This window comes from Megascapheus bottae, chromosome 10 (assembly GCF_031878675.1).
Source record: "Megascapheus bottae isolate mThoBot1 chromosome 10, mThoBot2.hap1, whole genome shotgun sequence".
Classification (NCBI taxonomy): Eukaryota; Metazoa; Chordata; class Mammalia; order Rodentia; family Geomyidae; genus Megascapheus; species Megascapheus bottae.
In genome coordinates, this window is record NC_143518.1 from 19,432,817 (window position 1) to 19,454,238 (window position 21,422).

A 21,422-nucleotide genomic window follows, 5' to 3' on the forward strand; every position below is an offset into this window, starting at 1 on the left:
CAAGGCTAGTGCTCTAACACTTTAGCTTCTTCCAGCTTTGAGTAGTTTAATACTCTCGTGGTCCTTTTGTGTACTTTCTTGCCCATGCTGGCTCAGCCTCCCAAGTAGCTACAATTACAGGTTCAAACCACCACTGGCCTGATTCTTATAGCTTACTGCTGGTTATCTGTATACTTGGGATTTCTCTACTGAGTACCTAGGCTTTCACATCTGAGACATTGAATACACATACCATTTTCTGTTATCTCAAAGACTAGGGTTTTTTCTTTCTTTTGGTCATAGGACTTGAACTCTGGGCCTGGACATTGTCCCTGAGCTCTTGCCCTACCCCTAGAGCCACAGGGCCAATTCCAGCTTTCTGTGGTTAATTGGAGATAAGTCTCATGGAAATGCTGTACAAGCCCCATGACCCACAAAAAAAGTCTCACAGATGCACTCTACCACAAGACTATACTCCCTGCCCCAAAATCTTTTTAAAATTTCAAGTTTCAAGCTTGCCAACTTGTACTTTTGTTAAGTTTGATAGTTATCAATTCTCTCAGAGACAAAAAGTCTCAAGGACTTTAGCCCAGGCTTGCTTTGAACTGTGATCCTCAGATCTCAAGCCTCCTGAGTAGCCGTTTCATGAAGACTAGTTTAATAAAAAATCTGTAAATTGTAAGCCTGACATCTATTGGGTTTGGGATGACACTCCTTACTAGTTGAAACTACACTGGTTTCACAATTAAAGTTCATTACTTTCGTGTTGTCTTGACTTCAAATACAAGTTTTGTTGCCTAAAAGCCTTCTTCCATATTAACAGTCAAGTCCTTTCCTATAGCTAAAATTCAAGGAATTACCCGATTTAAACTAGCAACCCCCCGCTTATAACTATATAATAGCAGATAAGGACCTGTCTGCTTATTCTTCTAGTCAAAGGCATTTAAGCCCTAATTACAGCATTGTAGACAGTCTAATTAGATTTAAATGTTTGCTTATGTGTAAATATTTGATTTAGAAGCTGTGACTCCAAAGTAACCCACATATTGACAATATATTCCGAGTAATGCTATTCACACGTTCTGGTTAGGGTAATCCCTAGTTTTACACTCAAGCTAGCCAGCAGTCTTTCCTGGCCTGGCTCTTAGCAATCCCTAAGCTGTCAGCCTCCTGAGTAAAGTAGGATTTAAAGGAGGCACAAGCACATGGCATAAAATATTTTTAGCCTCTGCCTATACAAGATTGAAAACTCATGGGTCAGGATTTTGGCCTAGTGGCAGATTGCTTGGTTAGCATGCACGGAAGACCCAGGTTTGAGTCCCTGCTACATACACAGAAAAACCTGGAAGTAGTGCTGCGGCTCAAGTGGCAGAGCTAAGCCTTCAGAAAGCCCAAGGACAGTGCTTAGGCCTTGACTTTAGGCCACAGGACTGTCAAATGAGAAAAAAAATATTGAAAACCTAGGATGGACATCAAGTCCCAAATACCATAGGCAGAATAATAGCCATCAGACAGGATAGAAAGGTATGAATTTAAACTATCTGTGATTTTTTTTGGTTAGTCATGGATCTTGATCAGAGTTCCTCAGCTCAAGGCTACCACTCTACCCCCTTAAGCCTTAGTTCCATTTTTAGTGGTTAATTGGAGATAAGAGTCTCATTCTTTAGTCCACAGGCTGGATTTGAAAAGCAATCCTCATATCTCAGCATCCTAAGTAGCAAGGATTACAGACGTGTGCACTGTGCCCAGTCTATTTAAAGTTTCTACTCCAGAACTAACATTCTTGCCTCCCCCGTCCCCAATGTTGTTGTGCAAGACTCTTGCTTTGGGTTGTAATCAGGAGGCAGTTTGGGAAGATTTTGGACACTGCCCAAAAGAAATTCAGACAGTGCCTGGGCCCTGAGTTCAAGTCCCAGGACGGGCATAGATCTTTATGCTTGGTGCTGGTATCTCATACCTATCTGCAACCCTAGCTACTCAAAAGGCTGAAAACTGAAGAATTTAGTTCAAAGCAAGGTCGGGCAAAAAGAGTCTGAGACTCATCTCCGGTTAACCACCAAAAAATCTGTAGTGGTGCTGTGCTACCCTTGAGCTGATGAACTTGGGGACAAAATCTAGACCCAGATTTCAAGCCCCATCACTTAAAATAAATGAATAAAACAAAACATTGGGGAAAATGTTTCAGATGGACTCAATACACTATTTTTTGCCCACAATTAAAACAGCCATGTGACAGAAAGCAAATCCAAACCAGGCCATGATTGGCTCATGACTGTAATCCTAGCTACTCAAGGATGAGACCTCAAGATTTTGGTTGTAAGCTAGCCTGGGGAGAAGGGTCTACTAGAATGTATCTTCTGTAATTAACTTGCAAAAATGAGTGGTAGGGTGTCAGCCATGAGCAAAAAAGCCAAGCAAAAAGTTGAGGCCTCTATACCCAAGCCCAAAAAATAGATCAATTACTCAATGCACTCTCTACATTGTGCTGTCAACAAGAAAAATTGTGAAAGTTCATTAGAAATTCTAATGCACACAAAAGTATTTTTTGAAAACATTTTACTACAGACAAATATGAAACAATCTCTTTGACCCCCATTTCTAAACTTGCTTCCCTTAATTTTTACTGCCTAAAACAAAGACTGTGATCATTGTCCCAGAGTTCAGACTGATGCACTTTCTAAATTTCATACACTCAGAACCAAACTTGTTCAGCCTTGAGATCCACTGCAAGAAGGGAAAGTGAATACCATGGTGTTACAATTTCTAGTATCACGTGATACAAATTCTTTGTCTTGTCCTCTGATGTTTAAAATGAATACATATAACTAGCTTTATAGAAGCACTCTATTGTATGAGATTAACAGTCAACTACACAGTTGGGATTTATTGTGACACTTTATTTTCTACTGTATTAAATGAAGCCAAGAAAATACCAAGTTAATTTAAAAGGCAATTTTTTTTTACTCCTTAAAAGAAAAAAAATACAAACTGGCATGGTGCTTGTATAATAGGTCATTGTATTTTACATAATATAAACAAAATCACTAACATATCTATATGCTTGGTTTCCTTAAACTACAACAAACCACAGAATAAGGGAAATGGGTTTACTGATTTGGTGGAAATGAACATCATGGGGAAAACACATAGCATGCTTTAAAAAAAAACTATGCATAGGCACTGACATAACAACGTTTAATAACCACCACCTCCTCTCCCTTGTCCGAAATAACCTCCCCCATAATTCCCTCTGCCACCACCTCGCTGGAATCCTCCAGATCCTCTGTAGCCTCCACCACCAGATCCCCTGTAGTCTCCACCAGATCCCCTGTAGTCCCCACCAAAACCACCTCTATAGCCCCCTTGTGAACCTCCTCTAAAACCACCCCCACCCCCACCATATCCTCCCCGGTAGGAGTTGGAGCCACCACCATAGCCTCCACCACCTCCATAGTTTCTACCCCCAAAACCTCCACCACCCCCAAAACCTCCACCATTCCCTCCATATCCTCCACCATTTCCTCCAAAGCCACCATCATTTCCTCCATATCCTCCACCGCCTCCATAGTTTCCTCCATAGCCACCTCCACTTCCACCCCCAAATCCCCCACCACTTCCACCCCCAAAGCCTCCTCCGCCAAAGCCTCCACCACCGAAGCCTCCACCACTTCCTCCAAAGCCTCCGCCACCGCCACCAAAGCCTCCACCACCGTAACCCCCACTACCATAACCCCCACCGCCATATCCCCCACCACCATAGCCTCCACCGCCATAGCCTCCACCACCATATCCGGAACCCCTTCGATATCCACTTCCATTATCATATCTGGCCATCTTGGGAGGACGTGGACCATCTCCATACCTGAGGGAGGGAGAAAAAAAAAAAAGCTGTGTTATATGGTACTATTTTTTTGTGGATAGGTTTATCAAGATCCTGTTAACAGAATGAGCATAGTTCTTCATATCTGGAATACAAACCACATGGGAAACATGGGTAGGAGGGTCTGTTTCAGGTTGGCACAGACAAAAAGTGTAAGACCTTAATTGAAAAACTAAAGCACATGATGCTTACAGGTGTGGCTCAAGAAAAGTGCTTACCTAGCTAGTACACAATCGCAAATATAAAAGAAAAAAATGCTAAAACAAAACATTTGGAAAGGAGATTACTTTTTTTTTAAGGTCATTGGGCTTCAACTCTGGGCCTGTGCCTTATCCCTGAGCTCTTCAATTCAAGGCTAACACGCTATACCTTCCTGTTTTGGAGGTAAGAGTCTCTCTTTAGTACTCAGACTGGCTCAGAACCATTTTTGGCTTTTTGCTGGTTAACTGGATATACTCTCCCAGGTTTTTCTGTCCAGGCTGATCTCAAAACATGATCCCTCAGATCTCAGCCTTTTTACTTTCTTTTAATATAGTTGTGCTGTTTTCCCATTCTATAATACTGGTGGTTCCCTTTTTCCCAGGCTAGGGGAGGCAACAATCTTGTGCTTTCTCAAGACTAGCACTCTACCACTTGAGCCACAACTGCACTGCTGGTTATTACTATGTATGCGGTACCAAGGAATCCAGGGCTTCCTGAGCAATCACTCTTAACTAGGACACACTCCCAACTATAGTGTTTTCATTTGAGCAAGAAACCACCTAACAATTTTCTTTCATTGTAGAGATGCAAACATAGTAAGATCATCTAAGGTATGTCATTTCTGAGTTATTTAACACAATGAACTACACAAGAACTTTTAAAGGTCTGTTTTCCCCAAAATCTAACACAGATATTCCAAACTAAATTTGAGGCATGCACATGTTATCTACCCTGACTTACATTCTAGGGCAACTGGAATACTCACCGTGCACCGCCAATCATAAGGTTTATACCAGCAGCAGAGGGTCTAGAAATCTGGCGGATCATGTTCAGCATATGTTCATTTACAGGATCCAACTGGCTGATGATATTAGGTTGTTTTGATACTTCAACAACCAGAGCTTCCATGGCTGCACGCAGGGCAGTGATACACGCAGCAGCTTCATGGGATATTTGCAGGCGGATCCTAAAATGAAGTAAAAATTATTCCTCAATTCCACACAAGGTAAGGGAAACTGATAATGGCACGATGGCTTAAGTGGTAATACACTAGCCTTGAGTTGAAGAGCTCAGAGTACCTTCCTTATAAAATTGTGCCCCCCCCCTTTGAACATAGTTTTCAAATTTAATAACAATCTGCAATAAATTAACTAGACTAGCACTTATGTTTACATGAATTTACTTTAATCAAGTCAAACTAAAACATCATAGCCTTATAGTCCAAGAAAACATGTGATTAGACACTTTATTGGAGTTATCCAATATTGCCATGGATTGTTTCTTCTTTTTTGGTCATTTGTGGGGCCTGAGCTCAGGGGCCTCTTTGTGTTCAAGGGTAGTAGTGCTAGCACTAATAATTGAGACTCAGCTTCACCTGTCTTTTTGAGTGGTTACATTTTTGCCTGGACTAGGTTGGCTTTGGACCATGATCTCAGCCTCCTGAATAGCAAGGATTACAGGTGTGAGGAAATGTACATGAAGCCATGCTTTTCTTATGAGGCGTAATCTCAACACATGTGCATTCTAAGAGTACTGTGATTAGTGTTGGCAATTTGTAACTGAAATCCTTACCAGTCATCTATAAACACAATCTGCCCATCAGATTGGACTTTTTTGGAGGCAAAGAGAAGTAATTGCAAGGGGGTGACTAAGGTCATGCCTTTAGCAGAGATGGCTCGTGTTCGAATCTGAAATAGAAAAAAGGGAAATGGTTGAGAGAGAAGTGCTTAAGACTACGTTACTTTATACAACTCATTAAAATTCACATTTTTAAATAGAAAAACTGAAGATTCAACTTTGTCTTACCTTTTCTCCAAACACAAAGAATGGAGATGGGTATTTCATGTCTTGGCTGCTGAAAGGACAATTAACTGATGACTTGTGAATAAGCGCATTACGCCCTTCAGTGGTAAGAATCTTTCTCTTTTCCTTGTGATAGCATACATTGGGGTATACACCAAAGGCCAAGAGAGAGATTACAACATCCAAATTATTATCTGGTCCAGTGTTAGTGAACACTTGAGTCAACAAACAATCTGTCAAGAAAAATGATTTAAAAACTAGTTAACTGCTTAATCCTATTACTTTGTTAGGTAAAAGAATTTTAAAAATTCCTTAGAACATCTCTTCCAATGACCTGGCTAAAACTTGCTGAGAACTTGGTATAATAGACTAAATTCAAAACACTTTGGTTGCAACAAGAAGAAAAGGTGTATATAAATTTCAGACAATCAATGAATAGGCATTAAACTAAAACTATCAGTGCTTAAGAATTTTCCTTTCAAAACACGCATCCCTTGTAGAAATGATAGAGTGATAATCTAAGAGGACACTAAATAAAACAAACCCTGACACTATATTTTGCCCTAGTCTAGAAAAGCTTGAACAATATACTTTATAACCTAATTGAATGGATGGATCTATGTAAGACAAGGCTCATCACCTAGAGTCTCCACACAATGGCATGGTAGTAATTTGACTCAAAATTAAATCATACCAAATGCTACAATATATTAACACTGCTCTCTCCCTTTCCTTTAGGTATTCACAAAACAATTCTTTTTGCTATGGACATGGTAATGGAAATAAAAACATAACTATATAGACATAAAAACCTATGACTCTACAGACATGTTTTATTTCATAAATGTTTCTATGACATACAAACCCTTAGCCTAATTTTCATTAAGTTCTAAATATTAAGTCCCAGTGACTGTAAATAGATTCCCTCCTTGAACACTTGTTTGAAACTTGTCATTTAAATCAACATTAACAAAGTCTTTAATAAAAAAATAATTCTTTTTACAGGCAGTTCGTTATTTATTCATTTCCCAACTACTTTTTCTGAGGGGCAGTCCTGAGTTCTTCAGCTCAAGGCTACCGCCCTACCCTTAAAGCCAAGCCCCACTTCCCATTTAATAGACATTAATTGGAGACAGAGTCTCAGGTCCTTTCGTGCCTGGGCTGGCTTTGAACCTTGATCCTCAGATCTCAGCCTTTTGAGTAGCTAGAGGATTATAGGCCTGGTGGCTCATCCTGTTCTAGTTAAGACATTCTACTTTACTAAGTTTAACTCATTATTACCAAAGTAAAACAACATGCATGAAATTTCTACTCAGTCATTATCAGATTTTAGCTTTACAAAAATAAAATTAGGGTTGGGGATCTTAATGCTAGAGTGCCGAACCTAACATATATTGAGTTCCTCAGCACCACGTAAACATAAAAGCCTACAGAAGTAGCACTGTGGCTCAAGTGGTAGAAATGCTAGTATTGAGCAAAAGAAGCTCAGCACAGTGTACAGGGATTGAATTCAGGGCACAGGACTGTCCACAAAGTAAATTAACTATGAAAAGCTTAGAAACTACTAAGGAGCATAGTAAAAAGCATACGTTCTAAAACCTGACATTCAGCTATACCTCAAGAATCTGTGAAATCTTACCTTCTGGAAAACCAGAATTAATCAGAATTTCTTTCAGCTGAACTTTGGCTTCCCAGGTCATTCTTAATGTAGCCATATTAAGTCTTTTGTGTTCACAAAACCGTATCTCTGCTTCTTCTCCACCCATTCTAAAAACAAACAAAAACAAAACATAATGAATCACTCTCATGAAATTGGAATTTAAAGAACTTGGAATAGCTATAGCAGACCCTTTTTGTTAAACTCATACCTTGCATCATCCCAGGCTTGGAACACAGATAAAAGGGCCACATGATCAGAAAATCGGTTTCCAGCAAAGTTTCGATGCACGTAACCAAGCCTCTTTCCTTCATTGATGAAAGGTTCTGGAAAGCAGGTAGCAGCAGAGATGGTACAGACAGCATCTCCCACACTGAAACAACAGGTTAACATTATATTCTTGTTGCAGATAAGATTATACATAGCTGTGCCTTGTGTCAATATAGTACTTATGTTAGCTGCTACCAAAACTTGTTTGACAAGTTCACACCTTCAGAACCAGAAAAAAAAATTGATTGCTAACTTATAATTCATACTTTCTGAAAAGTTATTCTCCTCGGTTTGAAGACTGTGTCTTGTTTATAACTCAGATTGTTCCTGTCATTGCTTCTCAAATGATAGTACAATAGGAATGTATGACACCCCCCAGCTAATAAGTCCATTTTCCTCAAGTTATTTCAAAAAATATTAAATCAACCTCAGGAAAGCAGCATACTTCTCTTAGTAGAAATCAGAGGTTTCACATACCATTGGGCTGCTTATTGTAATTGTTTAATTTTACTTGCATTTTATTGATAACTGAATATACCTTTTGTATGTTTAGCTATTACAGGAAGGTTAATAGCTAACCATACAAGTATCCAAAATGTATCATCTAAAATGTTGTATCATCATCATTTAACATACAGTAATCAAAGCACTTACTAGAAAATACATCCCATTATCATCATTTTGCCAAAACGAGGTTCAATGGGGAGTTTAGCCAGGATTCGTCCCAGAGGAGTCAATTCATCATTGGCATCCAATGCATCAAGTTCTGTAGAGACATTTAGAACCATAAAGATCGACACTGCCTTTGTACATTAAGACTTGAATATTTAATACAGTTAAGATGTCATCCTAAGCTAATGGGGTGGATTACAGCTACTCAGGATGCTGAAACTCTTATCTACAAGTAACTACTAGAATCCAGAAGTGGAGCTGTGGCGCAAGATATAGGACCGTATCCTAGAACTGAAGAACTCAGACACAATGACCAAACCCAGAATTCAAGTCCCATGAACAACCTGCCACCCCATAACAAAAAAAATCATCCCATGTTTAGGAGTGAAGTGTCAGTACCATGTTGTTAGGCAAAAACTCTTCTCAACCAAAAGTTAAAAAATATACATGTAATATTAAGGGGTTATTAGCAATTGAGCCCTGTAGGGTAAACCTATTAATATAACGCATGTACAGGTCCCCCCCCCCAAGTTACTGACCTGATATTAGCAAAGATATGACATCTTGACTTTTCTTAAATATTTTACTGACACATCTCATAATAATTAGACTACACTAAGTATATACATAAGGGTTATATATAGTACCTACGAACTACACAAATGTGGCCAGGAGATTCCATATTGACAGAGTGTTTGCCTAGCATGCTGAAGATCTGGGTTAGTACTACATACAAAGAAAAAGCTACGGTCAGGAGCTATGGCTCACACCTATAATCCTAGCTACTCAGGAGATTGAGATCTGAGAATCAAGGTTCAATGCCAGCCAAGGCACAAAAGTATCATGCGACTCTTCAACTGAAATGGGAAGTTTGGCTTTGCTGTGATTTGAATGGCAGAGCTGAAGCACTGAGCACTGTTCCCCAGGACAGTGTCCAAGCTCTGAGTTCAAGCACGAGTACCACCCCCCTCCAAAAAAAAAAAACAAAAACCCTATAGAAAGCACTGTCTTCTTACCAGTTATTTTTATGTTGGTTCTTAAGTACATATTCAATTAATGTCTACTTGTGTTAAGCAGACAAATTCACACATACCTCTGAGAGTATGTTCTGCTTCAATCACAGCATCCAAAGGTGGGGGCTCAATAGCCTTTGCTAGGAATTGGCCAATTCCTCCCAAACGCAACAGTTTTATGCTCAAAGCAATTTCATGCAATGGTGTGCGAAACATTTCTGGTGTCATGTGGGTTTCAAGTCTAAGAGAAAACAAGTATAATTTAACTATCTTCCCTACATGCATGACCAATAGCATAGCAGAATATCAGCAAATGGACCAGTTATTTCCTTAAAATAACCATGAAATATTTTTATTTTTTACTTAACACGTATAAGGTGTTTGAACAGGGCCTTACAGCCTGATGGTTTGTACAAGTAGAGTGAAGGAGGAAAAGAGGTCCTAGTCCCGATGGTAGCCATACTCATGGTTTTAAGTCTCAATTAACCTGGATTAAATGTGGGGCTAAGTGGCACTGTAGCTCATCATGATTGAGCATTAGCCTTGAAGTCAAGTACAGCACTGAGAACCACAGTTCAAGCTCCATGACCTGCCTACGTTTTACCTAACCTCTTATTCAGTGCAAGTTCAGTGCCACTGAGAAAAATCTTAAAAATCTTTTAGCCATAAGAACTCAAGTGAGGGGCTGGGAGTTTGGCCTAGTGGTGGAGTGCTTGCCTAGCATGCACAAAGACCCAGGTTTGATTCCTCGGTACCACATACATAGAAAAGGCCAGAAGTGCTGCTGTGCCTCAAGTGGCAGGGCGCTGGCTTTGAGCAAATAGTCTAAGAACAGTGCTCAGGCCGTGAGTACAAGCTCCAGGACTGGCACCAAAAAAAAACCAAAACAAAACAACAAAAAAAACCAACCCCCCCCCCAAAACAAAAACAAATTCTCAAGTGAATGTGCCCCTCACTGTACACCTCAGCTGCAGACAGGAAACCACTAAACCAGTAATTATTAAATGAATTCCTTTTAACCTCAAAAAAAAAAAAAGGACCATCAACATGCATTCAGTTAAGTTCACAAAAGCCAGAAAAACAACTTTCTAGTAATCAGAATGTTACGGAACTGTATATTGTTCACTTTATTGTAAATAATCAACAGTGATCAATAAATAAGAACTTGAATTGATTACCTCTCAAAACGAGCTCGGCTACAAAGATGGAAGCAAAACCCAGGACGCACACGACCAGCTCTACCTTTCCTCTGTTCAAGGTTTGTCTTAGATGCCCATACTGTAGCATAGTTGGTCATGTTGTTATGAGCAGTAAATAGTTTCACTTTCTGCCTAAATTACAAAACACGGTTAATTCTCAACACTCCCTAAATAGTGTTAACAACTAATATCTGGCTCTACTAAAATGCAACATAAAATACATGTACCATACAAATCTAATTATTAAACAGTAATCTACTTATAAACATTAAAGGAATTACTAATTTAAATGGTATCCTACACACAAATTTACTGACATTCAAACTACATCCATTTCAATCATTAATATTTGACATGAAGATTTCTATGATCTAAAGATTATGTATGAAGTTGCACAGTATGTTGCGCATCTCATGCTACATTAGTGGCACCATAATGTTTGAACCCAAGTTATAAGTTGAATCTGTCTAAAATCAGTTCACCATTTTTTGAAAAAGGCATTAGCAAATAATTTACCAGTAAGGGACTGCATTTTAAAAAATGGGTCAGGCCCGATGGCTCACAAGGGTAGCTAGTCAGGAGGTTGAGAATCAAAGAACAAAACCAGCCTGGGGCACGTAAGAACTTGAACTCTTAACTACAATTAATCACTAGGAAAGGGGAAGTGATATAGATTCCCTTCTTGAATCCTTGTTTGTTGAACACGTCATTTGAAATATGTAAAAATCAATGTTAATAAATTCAAAACTAAAAAAAGGGGAAATGGGACTGTGGCCTTGAGCTGAAATGCATAGGGACAAGGCAGTGCACAGGTCCAGTTCCCAGAAAAAAAATAATCATGAATACTGTTTCTAAAAACCACAAACTAAGAATGATAAATTATCAATATAGTTTCGTATTTGCTAATTTTACTACTCTTTTGTTATGTATATGTACGGAAGCCATAGGTATTATAAATTCAATTTGAGTAAAGTTTAAAACCATATATTTTATGATAAAGGGCCTTTAACTTAAGATGGCCAAAGCACTGATATTATATACTTGCTGTAAAGAGAATTATAAGAGTTTTATTTTTCTGATTTTAAAAGTTACTTAATAAAGACTTGTTCCCATTAACCTGAAAAACATGGAGTAAGCCAGTCTCCTGTGGCTCATGCTTATAGCCAGAGCTTGTTTATATTTGAGGCAGGTCTTAATTCTACCTCTTTCCAAAGTTGGTATTTCAGACATGGGAATACAATACCATCTTCATGAACAAGCAATACATCAGTATTGCTGTGATCAATGTAAATAACAGGAAATGAACAAAGTATCTTCTGTTAAAATTATATTCTTCTATAAACTAATTTGATGGTACAAATTACTGCCTATTCATAGTGTGTAGTTTTGAAGGTACAAGATATAGATGCTGAACTTATCCCTTAACTAAAACTTGTTTATGGACTCTAATTTATAATATACAAATAAAGACATCCTTTAGGGACTTACTTGCAAGAATCAATGACGTAAACAACATCATTTATGGTAATACTTGTTTCAGCAATATTTGTAGACAAAATAACCTGCAATGAAACATTACATTTAATATTCCTCTTAAATAACTTAAAGGACTCAGTTGTTGCATAACAAATAGAATTACTTATCCACAAAATGGTATAATTGTTGACTTTGAAAGGTAAGCTACTTCCAGTACCCATGTTTAACATTTACCTTGGTTACTCCAACTGGTACTGGATCAAATACTTTCCGTTGTTCCTCTCGAGGAATCTGAGAATGTAGAGGTAGAATCTGATACCTGTGGCTTCCTTTAAACAATACAAAAAGACTAAGTAAGAACAGGAACTGCTTCAAATCTAGTCTATTACACATATTTCCACTAAACAAAGAAAACATTAAATTCACTTTTCTACTTCCAAATATAAAGACTGAAAAAGAAACTCATACCAAAATGCGGGTTCATTTCCAAATGCTTCTGCATAGTGTAAATCAAATTCCAGCCAGGCAAAAAAACCAACACAGCTCCAGGTACATTAAGGGTTTCTATGTACTTAAGTAGGGCCTCAATAAGCTCAAATGGAGTTTCTTTTTCATTCAACTGAGACATGCTCATCTTTGTTTCAGGACCATATTCATCACCACATATCAGGTTGCAATTAGCCTGCAAAATCAGAATATCACATTATGTATTATCTCAATCTGAACAGCCTATATTTTCTTAGTTCTAGTTGACTATGATAGGCTTTAACTATTATTTTCATTAATATCACTATTTTTTGCTGACCTGTTGCTCTAACTCTAGGCCCGGTTGTGGTCTTGAGCAAGCAACTTTTTGCTCAAGGCTAGTACTCTATTACACTTCAGCCGTAGTAATGATTTAGTTCTTTTGTGTGACTAATTTCTTGCCTGGGCTGACTTTTGTTCATGAGAATCACCTAAGCAACTTCATTTGTTAGAGAAGAAGAGTCTCCTTTTCTACAAGCTTCCTTAGTGCTGAGACACAAAACGCTTTGTGCAATGAAATACCCAAGTAATCTTTTAACGAAGTGTAAGTGTCATTCTTTTGACTGTATGACAGTTGATTTAATTCATGGAATAACATGGTTACCAAAGCCAAAGATATTCATAGTGAAATGTATAAATTATGCAGATAGCAACTCTTTTCAACATTTGGACACAAAATAAATTCTTCATGGAAAGTACTTACATCATCCTCCTCACCACCATCATCTTCCTTGTCCTTCTTTTTCTTATCCTTTGGTGGAGGAATAAACTGTGTCATCTGAATGCAGTCCTCCAGAAAATATTCTGCCAATGATAATTCAGGTAAGTGCATACAATCAACTTTCACAATGTAGCAGCATTTAAGATCTTACTAAGGCACAGAATTGAGCGATCGCAATGTGTTCTACTGGATTACTATTATCAAATAGGAATAAGTTGGTTTTAAAATAGATATGACTACCATATTAAAACGCTAACCTGAGTTTCTCTTGTAAGTTCAGATTTTACTTTCCTCATTAAGTGCAATTGATCTTTTCACTTAAAAAAAAAATCCAAACAACTTGGTTGGCCTTACACCATCTCAATTTGTATTCTTACACTCGAAGTCATCTCTTATCATTAAGTAAAAAGTCGTAAGTAAAATAAAAATTGTGTGAGGACACGAAGTAAGACACCATGATAGTCATTCCAATTACCCAGCTTGGGTATCTGATGTTAGCCACATAGTGATCAATAATAATGAACTGCACAACAGGACTATTAATGTCCACAGCCGTATGGAATCAAAGTTCATAATGCTCAAAATAGCATGAGCTGGGTACTAGTGTCTCACGGCTAGAATCCTGTTTCTGAGAATCATGGTTTGAGGTCAGCTAGAACACTTACTTCCCACTAAAAAAAAAATAGAATTGGAGATGTGGCTCATGTGGTAGAAGTCAGCTTTGAGCAAAAGAGTTAGTGAAGAGACTGATGCACTGGCTCACCTGTGTAATCCTAGCTACTCAGGAGGCTGAGATCTGAGGACTGCAATTCAAAGCCAACCCAAGCACTATAATGTCCATGAGACTCCAGTTAACCACTAGAAAACTGGAAGGCGTCATGTGGCTCAATGGGTAGGGTGATAGCCTTGAGATGGAGAGCTGAGACAGTGCTCAGGACCAGAGTTCAAGGACCACCAAAAAAAAAAGTGTTTAAGTTCAAATTTAATAGCAATAAATACTGGAAAAAAAAAAAGGACTTATTTTTGCCATGTCTTGAACTTAGAGCCCCAGCACTGTTTTTGGCCTTTCTCAGGACCTAGTGTTCTACCACTTGAGCCACAGCACTACTTCTGGCTTTTTCTATGTATGCAGTACCAAGGAATAGACTTAGGGTTTTTGTGCATGTTAGGCAGGCACTCCTAAAGGCCTGTTTATAACAAGACCTATTTACAATAAAATTTAAAATAAAACTGCAGTATGCCACTCAAAACTTACTTCACATGGAAGCTCTTCAAACCAGAATTGTCTTTAAGCCTTAGGGTGAACTTTTAAGAAACATCACAAGAATTTCCATGATGCTATAATACATTTTTAAATTTTTCTTAAATTACCTAAATCTCTGGCATTATGACAATAAGAAATTCTACTGAGCAATATGATCACCTTCTACCCTTGTACCCTGAAATTTACCTTGAACTGGGTAGGTCCTCCCATAAACCTCAATGATGGGACAATTGAAGAAATATTCACAAAACATGGTAGTATCAATAGTGGCAGACATGAGAACAATCCGAACTTCAGGATAAGCCAGAACCACATCACGCAGCACTACCAGAAGGAAATCAGTCTATTAAAATGGAAACAGAGATGAGATTGATTAGATGTTGTTAACAAGTGGAAATAATAAAAGTCCTCATTAAAAAAAAAAAAAAACACCCTCTGCAATATTGCCATAGGCATCAGTGCCTCATTTATATAACCTTAAAAGGTAGGAAGGAAGACCACTAAACTAGACTTTGTTTTCGTGTCCTTTGTAGAGGTTTGAACTCTGGGACTAGATGCTGTCCCTGAGACTTTCTTCAAGACTAGCATTCTACCATTTTGAGACACACACTGCCATTCCTGGTTTTTAAGTGGCTCCTTGTAAGGCATTAATATTCTGGGCTTCCTGAATAGCTACAACTAAGGCTTCAGTCAGCAATGCAGGGCTAAGTACACTAGATATTTATCCATAACCAAATGAAACACCAGAATATAGACAGTAGGGCTGTGGATCAAGTGGTAGGGCATCAATCTTGTATAAGAAGGCCGAGAGACAGAGCCCAGGATGGAGGTGAAGCCCCAAAACTGGGAAAACAAAATAAAACCTAGGTGTAGGGGAAAAGCTTGTGGAAAAAAAAAACCATGAGGGCTGGAAGTGTAGGCTAGTGGTAGTATGCTGTAGTGGTAATATGCTCACCTCGAATGCACAAAGCCCTGGTTTCCACTCCCTGGAACACATATAAGAGACAGTGGGAGTGGTGTTGTGGCTCAATTGAAGTGTTAACCATGAGCAAAAATTGTCCAAGGACAGTGCCCTGGCCTTGAGTTCATGTCCCAGGACTGGCAAAAAAAAAAAAGGGGGGGGGGAGAGGAAAGGAAAAAAAAAAATCACATCAAATTTATCAGCAGCCAGGCAATAGGACCTCACACCTGGGGGGGTGGGAGGGGGGAGCCAGAAGTGATACTGAGGCTCACTTGGTAGAGCTTGATCCTCGACAAAGTCCAAGGACAGCACTTAACCCCTGAGCTAAAACCCAGGATGGCCAAAAGAAAAAAGTTCAAAGCTCAGGAACAGTGTTTAGGCCCTAAGTTCTAGCCCCAGGAGTGGCAAAAAATAAAACCACCTGGAGATATTACATAACTTTCCTACCCAGGTGAACTCAGATGATCAGATCTATGATCAGATCTGAGCCTCCCATGTAGCTAATAGACTCATGAAATACAACTTTAGCTCTAGAACTATAGCTACTTTTTAAGTAAAAGGCTTTTTGGAAATCTTCCTTACATTTGTTAGCATAAAGAGTACTATGTCAGTGACTATAAGTTTTGAGGATTATCAATATATTAATGGTATAATCAGTGGGGAATGGGATAATGGAGCTTTATGCTTTGATCTCCCACATTAAAAAACAGACTTAGGCACGCACCCATGGCTCAAGCCTATCTATATTCCTAGCTACCCAGGAGGCAGAGCACTGAGAATCACAGTTCAAAGCAAGCCCCGGCATGAAAGTCTGTGAGACTCTAATGTCCAATAAACTACCAGAAAACCAGTAGTGGAGCTGTGGCTCAAGTGATACATAGAGCACCAGCCTTGAGGTGAAGAGCTCCAAGGACAGCACCCAGGCCTAGAGTTCAATCTCTAAAACTGACTCCCCCACCCCCCAAAAAACAGCCTTAGTAAGTGGAGCTTAAATCACAAATGACTTACATTAATATCTCTTTCATGTATTTCATCCACTATTACATGACTGATGCCTCGAATGCCTGCTTCTAGTTTTCGTAGGAGCACACCTTGAAAATATAATCAGACCAACTGTGAAATATTTGCATGGCCGATAATAGTAAAATTCAGAATCAAAGAAAATTTTTAATCAACTTCACTCAATATTACCAGTTTACAGAATACCTTGCATATTTTAAATAACCAGGGTGATAATGTGAATATTTTCTTAATGCATGCATGAATTTACATTATCTAAATTAAAACCCAACCAAGTACATCAAACTAAAAATAAACAGTGAAAAGTTCTACTTAAACAGTATTTTCAGACCATTTCTAGACATTCTGCTCAGCTACTGTATTATGTAAATATGACAAAATTAATCCGAAATGAAATTAAGATACATTACTAACCTACAGTACAAAACATTATGCTTGCATGAGGACGTGGAAGTATGGATTCAAACCGAACACTGTAACCACAGCTTTTTCCAGGTTCCTCGCCTCTCTCATATGCAACTCTCTCTGCCACAGAAACTGCACTGATTCTCCTTGGCTGAAACAAGAAAAAAGTGACTCAAAAGCAGGGTCACAGCTGGGCATTGGTGTTTCATGTCTGTGAATCTTACTATTCATGGTGCTGCGATCAGAGGACAGCCATAAGATTTTACAATTGGCTAGGAAGTGTTACTTTGGCTCAAAGTGGTAGAGCACTACCCTTGAGTTCTGAAAGAGCTCACGGACACACTCAAGTTCAACCTCCACAACTGACCAAAAGAGAAATGACAGGGTCTTCCACCTTACCCTAATTAATAAGCTGACAGATCTGTGAATAATTTACAGAACCCTATACAACTTTACCACAAAATTGAAAGCAGTAGTGTTAATGTTTTATACAGCTCACACGTGGAATTTTATGAAGATCACATTATAATTAATTTAGAACTTCAGCTATAAATATTATAAATTAGAATAATTTATATCAAATTTCCAATTAAAAAATCTTTTTTTGCCAAGCCCGGGTTTAAACTCAGAACCTGAGCACTGTCCTTGGGCTTTCTCAAGGCTAGAACTCTACCAATTGAGCCACAATACCACCACTTCTGGTTTTTCCCCCCTATGTATTTGACACAGAGGAATCAGACCTGGGTCTTCTTGTATACTAGGCAAGCACTCTACCACTGGGCCAATCTCCCAGTTCTCCAATCAAATTTTCTTTTAAGGTTTCTATGTGTGTGTTGAACTCTGGGGCCTGGGCGGGGTCCTTGAGCTTTTCAGATCAAGGCTAAGCCCTACTACTTGAGGCACAGCACCACTGGCTCATTTATAGAAACAAAAGTCTCTTGTTGAACATCTGTACCGAGCTGACTGAATCCTGATTCTCCGTTCTCAGCTGAGTAGCAGGATTACAGGCAGAAGCCTTCAGCACCAAATTTAACCAAATCTGTATTCTAAAAGCATGGGGGAGGGGGCCAGGATTTTTGCCTAGTGCTTGCCTAGCATGAAGACCGGGGTGATTCCTCGGTACCACATGCATAGAAAAAGCTGGAATTGGTCATGAGGCTTAAGTGGCAGAGCTAGCATCGAGAAACCTCAAGGACAGTGCTCAGGCCCTGAGCTCAAAACCAGGACTGGCAAAAACAAACTAACAAAAAAATCAGGTATGTAGGAAGTAGGTAATTCCAGGCACATAGGTGACACAGGCTCCAGGTAAAAAGTTCAAAGACAGTTCTCAGCCCAGAACTGGCCAAAAAAAGAAAGAAAAAAAAAAGTTTGTGCTGGGGGGGGGGAGGTAGTGGTGAGGAGTGCTGCAGAAATTTGGACTAGTGGTAAGAGTGCTTGCCTAGCATGCATGAAAATAAAAGCCAGATGTGGTGCTGTGGCTTAAGTGATAGAACTCTCCTCTTGAGAAAGCCCAAGGATGTTGCACAGGTACTGAGTGCAACCCCAAGTCTGCCCCCCCAAAAAAAAAGTACATTAGGGGCAGGGAGAAAAAGGCTAGAGGTAGAGTGCTTGCCTAGCATGAAGGAAGACCTGCGTTTGATTCCTTGGCACCACATAACTCAGAAAGAGCCAGAAGTGGCACTGTGGCTCAAGTGGAAGAGAGACAGCCCTGAGCCAAAGAACAAGAACAGTCCAAGAACAGTGCTCAGGCTGTTCAAGCCCCAGGACTGGGAGAAAAAATGGATGTGATGAAAGCATTGCTAGGAGCATGGATTAAGTATTTTTCAAGATACTTTGAAGTTAACTCCTATCTGCAAAAAAATATAAGACACAGTTCATGTGGACCTGGTGGCTCAAGCCTGTAATCCTAGCTACTCAGAAAGCTGTGATCTGAGGATCAAGATTCAAAGCCAGCCTGGGCAATACAAAGCCGAGAGACTATTTATCTCCAATTAATTACTAGAAATCGGGAAGTGAGGCTGTGGCTCAAGGGTATGGTGGTAGCCTTGAGTTGAATGGCTTAGAGATAGTACCCAGGCCAGAGTTCAAGAGCCATTACCAAGAGGATTAGAACAGTGTACATGATTACAAATACAACATTCAGGATCAACGATTAAAGGCAGAAAGATAAAAGTCAAGGTCAGTTGAGCTACAGACCAAGACTCACCAAATACCCAAAAGCCAGAGCTTCAGGCATGCTAGGCCAGCACACTACCACTAGGCCATGTTCATGGCCCAGCACTGGACCTCTACAGTTCCAGTGACTCACAATCACCCTAGCAAAAAGGTAGCAATCTCAAAAAGTTATGCATAGTGGCACATTTAACCCTAAATATGCAGAAGTATTTATACTAGTCAATATAAGCCTGAAAAAAGACCTTTTTCTTAACAAAAAGGACCAAAAGGGACTAACAGAATTAAAAGTACCTCTTCTTAGGGCCGAGAGTTTGCCTAGTGGTAGAGTGCTTGCCTAGCATGCACGACGACTCAGGTTTGATTCCATGGTACCACATACATAGAAAAAAGACGAAAGTGGTGCTGAGGCTCAAGCAGTAGAGCTCTAGCCTGAGAAAGCCCAGGGACAGTGCTCAGGCCCTGAGCTGAAGCCCAGGACAGCCCCCCACCCTCAAAAAAGTACCTCTTCTACAGAATAGTGCCTCCTTCAAGAGATCCTCCTGATAACCAAGTACAGATTTGAATGAAAGCTTCATCAACTTTCAGTATAAGGTAAAAGAAATGCATGTCCTGCTTCGGGTATTGGATAAGAAACTAAACAATTATTTCAAAACATAAAGATACGGATCTGTCAGGCACTTTTGGCTCATGTCTAATTACAGTTATTCAAAGGTATGAGATCGTGGTTAGTAGTTTAAAAGAACCCAGGCAGGAAAGGACATGAGTCTAGTTTCCAGTTATTATCCCCCAAAATGTAGAAGAGTAGGTTTGTGCTTGAAGTTGTGCAGCACTAGCAGAGCACAAAAGCTCAGGGTAATTAGGCTGAGTTCACACACAGCAAAGCCAACAGAGGTTTAACCTGAGAACGAAGAAGCTCCTTAGTTTCCATCCACAAAACGGAACAAACTCAATTACAAACACTCCTTTAACTGCAGAAATTTCCAATGGTTACTTTAAATCCTAGCACTATATATCACTTAATGTGTTAATGTTAAGGCAATTTATTTAAACTCACTAGGCCTTAATAAATGTTTTAAAACATGATTTTAGAAGTTGTATATGCAACACAGTAAATATTGACCTGTTTGTGTTTGTTTTTGCTTGTCTAGTTTTATTCACATTAGTTTTTACTTAAGATGGCATAGAAAAAAAAAACACTACTAATTGGAAATAACAATATCCACACATCATTAAGTTGTTACTTACCTGAGTGACTACAATATTACATTCTGCTGCTCGGTCATTCTGAATAAAGTCATCTAAAATGAACTGTGGAACCTGTGTGGTTTTACCACACCCAGTAGCGCCCCGGATAATAACTACTGAATTTTGACTAATTGCTTCCAAGATTTCACTTTCAAATTTCTTCACAGGCAATAACTCTCTTTCCTGCAGGACCTGTATTAGAAAAGTACTGAATTAACAAAATGTCACTAGTAGTTCCTTAATCTCGATGAAAAACCCAAAAACATTTTATCATAAAAAAATTGATGTAAGAATCAATGTTAATAAATTCTTTAATCAAATTTTTTCAACTTCTGGCCGGGAGTTTGGCTCAGTGGTCAGAGTGCTTGCTTAGCATACACAAAGACCTGGGTTTAATTCCTCTGTACCAAATATATTGAAAAGGCTGGACATGGTGCTAAGCTCAAGTCGTAGAGTGCTAGCCTTGAGAAAGTCCAAGGACTGGCAAAAAATAAATAACAAAATTTTTTTTAAGAAAAATTTGCACTTTTCCCATGTGCAGTGGGTCATGCCTGTAATCCTACTCCAGAGGGTGAGATCTAAGGATCTCAGTTCAAAGCCAGAAAAGACTGTGAGACTCTTATCTCCAATTAATCACCAGAAAACTGGATGTGGCGCTGTGACTCAAGGGATAGAGCCGGCAGCCTTGAGTTGAGGAGCTCAGGGACAGGGCCCAGGCTGAGTTTGAGTCTCATGACCCCCACCCCACCCCCCCCAAAAAATTCACTTGTAAGCCAGGTCTGTTGGCTCACACCTATAATCCTAGCTACTCAGGAGACAGACTGAAGATTGCAGCTCAAAGTCAGCCCAAGCACTAAAGACATTGAAACCCTCATTTCCAATTAACTAGTAGTAAAGTAGAAGTTGGGCTGTAGCTCAAGGGGTAGGGTACATTTGAGCTGAAGAGCTCAGGGACA

At 39.3% G+C, this 21,422-nt stretch overlaps 1 protein-coding gene across 2 annotated transcripts in view; it reads right to left on the reverse strand.

The window, feature by feature from the left end:
- Positions 1 to 2,855: 2,855 nt before the first annotated feature.
- Dhx9 (DExH-box helicase 9) overlaps positions 2,856 to 21,422 on the reverse strand; it is a 35,191-nt gene continuing 16,624 nt past the window's right edge. For both annotated transcript variants that reach the window (XM_090340292.1, XM_090340293.1), the window contains 17 exons: positions 20,467 to 20,658; positions 17,056 to 17,197; positions 16,630 to 16,712; positions 14,847 to 15,003; positions 13,379 to 13,479; positions 12,619 to 12,832; positions 12,385 to 12,479; positions 12,163 to 12,236; positions 10,654 to 10,806; positions 9,556 to 9,716; positions 8,445 to 8,556; positions 7,732 to 7,893; positions 7,503 to 7,630; positions 5,867 to 6,096; positions 5,633 to 5,748; positions 4,827 to 5,027; positions 2,856 to 3,841 (listed from right to left, as the gene is read on the reverse strand). In XM_090340292.1, coding sequence (XP_090196418.1) covers positions 3,175 to 3,841; positions 4,827 to 5,027; positions 5,633 to 5,748; positions 5,867 to 6,096; positions 7,503 to 7,630; positions 7,732 to 7,893; positions 8,445 to 8,556; positions 9,556 to 9,716; positions 10,654 to 10,806; positions 12,163 to 12,236; positions 12,385 to 12,479; positions 12,619 to 12,832; positions 13,379 to 13,479; positions 14,847 to 15,003; positions 16,630 to 16,712; positions 17,056 to 17,197; positions 20,467 to 20,658 — 2,988 coding nt within the window. In that variant the 3' untranslated portion in view covers positions 2,856 to 3,174. The remainder of the gene's footprint in view (positions 3,842 to 4,826; positions 5,028 to 5,632; positions 5,749 to 5,866; positions 6,097 to 7,502; positions 7,631 to 7,731; positions 7,894 to 8,444; positions 8,557 to 9,555; positions 9,717 to 10,653; positions 10,807 to 12,162; positions 12,237 to 12,384; positions 12,480 to 12,618; positions 12,833 to 13,378; positions 13,480 to 14,846; positions 15,004 to 16,629; positions 16,713 to 17,055; positions 17,198 to 20,466; positions 20,659 to 21,422) is intronic.